The following is a 6,325-nucleotide window of genomic DNA, read 5'->3' on the forward strand; positions in this document are numbered from 1 at the left end:
CACATACAAAAAAATCATTTTTTTACCAGTCCGTGTGCAAAATGATTTTCATGTTAAGATTAAAAATACTTTTCTTCATCTACCAAATCTCAAATTTCATTTGTGTAATCTCTAAAACCTCCTAAATAAAGTTCAAATGTTTGTTGTCACTAATCTCTCTTTCTGTCATGCATACACACACACACACACACACACACATATATATATATATATATATAATTTCATCTACATTGTAGCAGGGGGGGGCATTATTAATTCTTGCACACGGGCCCCTTGTATTCTAGGATCGGCCCTCGACTCATACAGACAGATTCATACCTGTTAACTAACCCCCAGTGGCTCAGCGGTAAGTCTGAGGGCTAAAGGCGCTAAAAATGAGATTTCGATATCCGTATTGGGCACTGCACATGTAGTCCATAGTGTAGCTTTGCGCTTTACAACAAACAAACAAGCCTGTTAGATATAAGGATAATTTCATAAATATCTTGTCGTATAAAGCTTAGGTCGTAACCAGTGACCAACATGATTTTCATTAGGAAATAGTTAAAAAATTAAAAGAGTTTTCATCTCTCATTATTTGACAACATTTTAAATAGTGTGTACGCCTCTCGTCAAGTTAGTTACGATGTGCCTAAGTTGGTCTTTCTAATCAAGTCTCGCTGTTAGGTATCGAGAAATAAATCTAAAACATCTTGAAATTGTAATGACCATAAATTTCAGTTGTGTATAGCTTTAAAATCAGTTCTGAGATAAATGACATAGCTAGTAATAAACTTTAACACTCTTAAGTTGTTTATCAATGTGATTGTTCTCCATGTGGACGATATTTTGTGGGATCAACCACGCCTTATTTTGAGCAGCTTATCAAATACCATTGGAAGCTTAATGCTAGTAATTAATTAAACATGTAGACAAATAGTTTGATGTAATTTAGTGGTGAAAAGAACTTTGATATAATTTGTAGTTCCAAAAATGAGATCAAGGTATACGGCTCAAAGGGACTACAGCTATCAAGAAATTAAAACTAAAGTTGAATTCATCAGCGATAGAACTCGTTCCAAAAATATTGTTACATTGTTTAACCAAATCATGACCTACGTATATGATTTACTTATATGCATAAATGTTTGATTTCTTACCTTAGAGCATTAAAACTCAGGTCTACGTATTTCGCCTGCTTTCCATAAGCATCTCTCAATGAAGGTGGGATTCTTTGTAAGTGAAGGTTATTAAAAGACAGCTGTGAAGTTCAAGAATATTATTGGTTGTATTATTGTACACAAACGTATGTTGCTCATTGCACATTATTGTCATATTGAATATTATAGAATTTTAATTATGAGTAAAATTGAATTAGAATAATTCTAATGATTCACCACATTTTTTCCATTAATTATATAATTATATAAGCGATATTAAAATTTAGATACAGTTGACCATTAAAATTCTATAAACATAAACCTCGGTTTTTAGCCTATTTAGGGAGGATGGTGGTGGATGTTTATCCTTAAACAACAATTAGATCCCCGTAGGATGCGTTAAACTGAGTATCCTGAAGTCCGAGAATATTGGTGTTAATTGCGTAGAGGGCATCTCGCATTATTGTGTTTACTTATAAATAAATCTGAGAACTAACAAATATGCACCCTTTTCTCACTTGATTTCTTCTATATATCTCCATACAACTAGAAAAATTACCATTTTGCCAGGAGTCATTAAAACAATTAACTTATAAACATATTTAGGGCAAATATCCTGGTTTAAATCTTGGAATCGAGGTAATTTAAAAACGATTTTAAAGATATGTGAATACTCGTAGCATTTTTGTTCTAGTGATATGATTATGTAGATTGCTCAAATATTTAAGCACCCATAGTCAGCCCTGCTTGGACTGTGAATCCGAGTTACCATAGTTTGCGACCCATTGCCACAAAATGCTAAGCATTTTGGGGCTGTGGCTACACTATAAAAGTTACAGTCAAATCATACTATATTATTATAGAAGAGTAGCTCAAGAGTTGGCAGTGGATGCTTTTGCTTAGCTGATTTCCCTCTAGTGTATAAGTTCAAAATTAGGGATATCTTTGAGCGAAAGTTTGAAACAAACCTAATAAAGTATACATTCACACGTACACACCTATTTACACGATTGAGCCATTGAAGATAGGTCTGTTAATACGTTTAAAGTAATGTATGAATTTTAAGTAACGATGAAATATTAAGGTGTAGGATTCGTCTCTTTGTTTTATATAATATAAAAATGTTAAACAATATGGATGATATATTTATATAGAAAAAACGCTTTTTTGTTTTTATATTAGTCTTTCGTATTTAAACCACAAGCTTCAGCAACGTGTGTGCCGATGCAAGAAGAGTCAAAACCGAGTTACCCATTCACAATTGTTTCATGTTAAGGTAAGGAATATCGTTTAATCTTTCAAGTGGATTACTTTCGACCTATCGTGCAATAGGGTTTGCTTCCTTTTAAGAACAAAGTATCTATGAATTGTATATACATTATGAAAACATAGATGCATTCAGCAAATATAATTCGACATCATTTTCGATAAAGAGTATATAATATTCATGAGAAAATGTTAAATATGTGACTGGTTATTCTCCTTCAACATATGGGAGGCTATGACCTCTAGGTATCATCTGTCTTACCAGTGAAGAACAGTGCTATCTTTGGCCTTCTTGCACAATCTTCAACATTATAGCAATATTTTATATAGAGCAAAGGTAGCTAGAACAAAGTCAACAAAGTCAACTATATAAAAACTGCTACATTCGGTATAAGCAAAAACAAAATTGAAAATTCCTACATTAAAATGAAAAGATAGAAAACGTATAATATGCCTGCATATAACATTAGTAAGAAAAGCTATGTGATGTTAAAAATGAAACTTAATTCATTATCATAATTTTGAAAACTATTATAATGTGGTACTCTCAGGTGCACTGATTTCCTTTTAAAAGTAATGGGATAGGAGGAGCAAAAAAAAAACAGCCTGAATCATACAGCCTCGACTGAATATGAAGTACTGAAATATTCTGAACACAATACACAACACAGTGAATCAACCTTTACTTTAAAAAAAAGGCAAACACATGTATATTTTTAACAACTTTACTGGAAAGCTATCAGGGAATAACTATGTGGAATTTCTGTATTATCACAATACGCTCTTTCAAGTGAAAACAATTCATTATATACGAAAAACAACAATACCATTTTTTTCAGGGCATAGTGACTACCAATGTGACTGATGGTTCCTCTCACTACAAAAGAAAAACCACTGTCTATGTCAGTACAGGATGCTCCACTTTAAAGGAATCTTTCTTACGAGAAATTTCATGTGACACCCTAGTTGAGTGACCCAGTTCAGTAAGTAACTATAGCGAGTTTAACTTAGTTCTCTTCACTGACATTTAATATTTAGACTGCATACTTAATGAGCGCAGAAGTATTGGAAAATGTTATATTAGCTAAGGAAATATGTAGTATACCTGCATACCATATTAACTCGGATAATACTGGGGAAAAAAACTCTAAACTTTCTCATAAAAAGATTATATGTTGCTAAATAACATTGTTTAATTATGAGATTGTATATTCTGTAGTCGAAGACAAATGGATTTCTGAATCACTTTACGACTTTCATAATACATTCCTACAAATATTTCATATTTATGTTTAGCAAAAGACTTATATTTTCTGGCGCGGAAGAGAAAAGTAATTAAGTGTAGGTATTAAAATGAAAGCATTTAATATTTTTTTAAAGCATTTCTCCTTCAATAAGTCTTATCAACTGTTAAAATGCTAACCCATTGACATCTACTTTAGGAACTGTTATAATAGTGTTATTGTATATGGCGATTATAATAAACGGATTGTTATTATGTGTTTTCATTTACTTCATTTAAAAATAAATTAAAAACGCATATCGTCATTCCTGAGTATTTCATCCTTCAGTTATGAAAATTTTATTAATTTATGATTCAATTTAAAATGAGACATTCTGGATATAAAAGATACGGTAATAGGATTTGAAGCTACAAGATATTACATTCAATATAATTCAGAGTAAACAAACACTGTTCACAAAATTACCAACGTTCGGTAATTTGAAATCATTCTTCTCATATCATGTTCATAAACATGTTTTCTCTAAAAATATCCTACATTATTACAAACATGTATCAGTATTTTTTTTCTTGTTTTAGGTCAAACAAGATTCTAATTCCTTGTCTTCATATAACCAACGAACCAACTCTTCAGCTTCTGGAAACAATAACAAGAAGTAATTTAAAGTAGTAGTAGTAGCAGTAACACTACGCCAGGCAGCATCACCAAAACAAAACATAAAAAATATATATCAGTCAATAAGTTTATCGCTCTTTTACACCAATTAGGATCTCATGTTCATAAACGCTTTTTATTTCACCAATCATGGTACTCCAGCATGAATATTTATACTATTTTGTTCAAAACGAATACAGTCTAGCAAATCTCTAAATTCCTCATCATCGTTGATGAATATTGTTGAGAGATGAGTTCTTGTGGCGTAAAATGTGGTTTCTAAAGTTAATAGATCGAATCCTTTATCAGAGTACATTTTTTGGTTCTATCTTGAAGACCATAAACTATGACCCCTCTTTGTAATCCACCAAGTCTCCCAAATTCGGTCTCATCGAGTCGCAAACTAAGGGTTTAAAAATGTGGGTTTAATCAAACAAAACTAGAAAAAGGGAATATCAAATATTCACGTTCTCGGAGGATGGTTAAGTTTCTGAAAATATGAACAGAGGTCAGTTTACTGATTTAGAACTCTAAAATCCGACGTGGTGGACAGAGCGCAGATAGACCATTGTGCAGATTTGCGCTCAAACAAGCAAGCAGCCTGAACTAGGCAATGTGAACGCATCCTATAAACTGTGGTTTAATACAGGATTATTGCATTATCAACTTAATTTAGGATAAGCTAAACTATGAAATATTGGCCTATTCTAAAATAGTAACATAACATTGGAATAATAAAATATACACCTCCGGGGATAAGCAAGTATTCATCGTATCTATAGTTTATATAGATATCTTATGGAAGCTGAGTTTCAGGTGTACCATGTTTTAATGTTATTTGAGCCTATGATAATGTCCAAAAACTCGATTTCTTCATCCAGATATTATGTAATCTTGAATTTTGCAGCCTTTAGCTTATGCATATACACTTGCAATATGTTGTAGACTCTGAAACCGTTTCCAACTTTAGTGATCCTCAAGTATCTTTAAACTGCATCTTGTTTATAGAATATTATGCATCCCTTACATCTTTCACTTTAAAATTAATATATTCACTATCTCAAAGTAGAGCAATAAAGCTGAAACATACTGCTTCAATAAACGTTGTCTATTTCAATTAACTCTGGACTTTTTATTGTACTGTGATTTCGTTTAGAAAATAATCTCATAAAAACTTTATTACTCAAAATTACGATATGTAACTGAATTTTCTGTCAGTCATGTTTTATAATTTATCAAGCTTTATTCAAAGTAATCAAAAACCACTTGTGAAATTTTCTGTCAGTCATGTTTTATAATTTATCAAGCTTTATTCAAAGTAATCAAAAACCACTTGTGAAATTAATATTATTTCGTTATGTTGTACATGAGTAACCACGTAAGGAACTTACCACGTCAGCGTGGAAAGCGAGTATAGGTGCAGAAAGGTTCATGGCCGTACTCTCGGTTTACACATATACACACCACACTTAAAGTTTTGTTCCCCACAGTATTGATCTGCTTTTTTATATAGTTAACAAATCTATGCAGGGGCTGATAAGAATGAACAGCATTCATCTTGACTGGCTATGAATTCAACAATTATCCTGAACAAAAAATATATTAAGATAAAAGAAATAAACATCAACTCCCAAGTTTTTTTACCTTCCTGCATTGTGTTACAAATGATTACGTTAAACCACCCATACGTGATGTCACGAGTTTTGAGTCATAATATATAAATAATCTTCAGATAAGATTATTTTAATGGAACGTATTAAAATGTTTTTGTTAGTAACGAATTATTGCCCTTGATATTTGATTAGTATTGATATTTGGTACATTTAATCCAAATATTGACTATAATTATAAAGTTGGCTTTTAATAATTAAGTATAAGTTTCTGAATGTTTGTTCTTTTATCCAAAATTGCAGAGTGGCGGATTGTTTTAAACCATACAAACAAATGTTCTTACTTTTTCTTGTTGTTCTATATATAATATATATATAGCATTACTGTGTTACATTAATTTGATAATAGTAC

General features: G+C 31.5%; 1 protein-coding gene across 3 annotated transcripts in view; it reads right to left on the reverse strand.

The window, feature by feature from the left end:
• Positions 1-5,892, reverse strand: part of LOC111088717 (leucine-rich melanocyte differentiation-associated protein-like) — a 14,718-nt gene extending 8,826 nt beyond the window's left edge. For 2 of the 3 annotated variants that reach the window (XR_002613174.1, XM_022399577.1), the window contains exons 1-2: positions 5,695-5,892; positions 1,140-1,240 (exon numbers count right to left, since the gene is read on the reverse strand). Coding sequence is in view for 1 of the 3 variants with exons in the window: in XM_022399577.1 (XP_022255285.1) it covers positions 1,140-1,240; positions 5,695-5,736 (143 nt within the window). In the remaining 2 variants the exon portion in view is untranslated. The remainder of the gene's footprint in view (positions 1-1,139; positions 1,241-5,694) is intronic. The other variant, XR_002613165.1, reaches the window with a different exon arrangement.
• Between the last annotated feature and the right edge of the window lie 433 nt (positions 5,893-6,325).

This window comes from Limulus polyphemus, unplaced genomic scaffold (assembly GCF_000517525.1).
Source record: "Limulus polyphemus unplaced genomic scaffold, Limulus_polyphemus-2.1.2 Scaffold3, whole genome shotgun sequence".
Taxonomy (NCBI): Eukaryota; Metazoa; Arthropoda; class Merostomata; order Xiphosura; family Limulidae; genus Limulus; species Limulus polyphemus.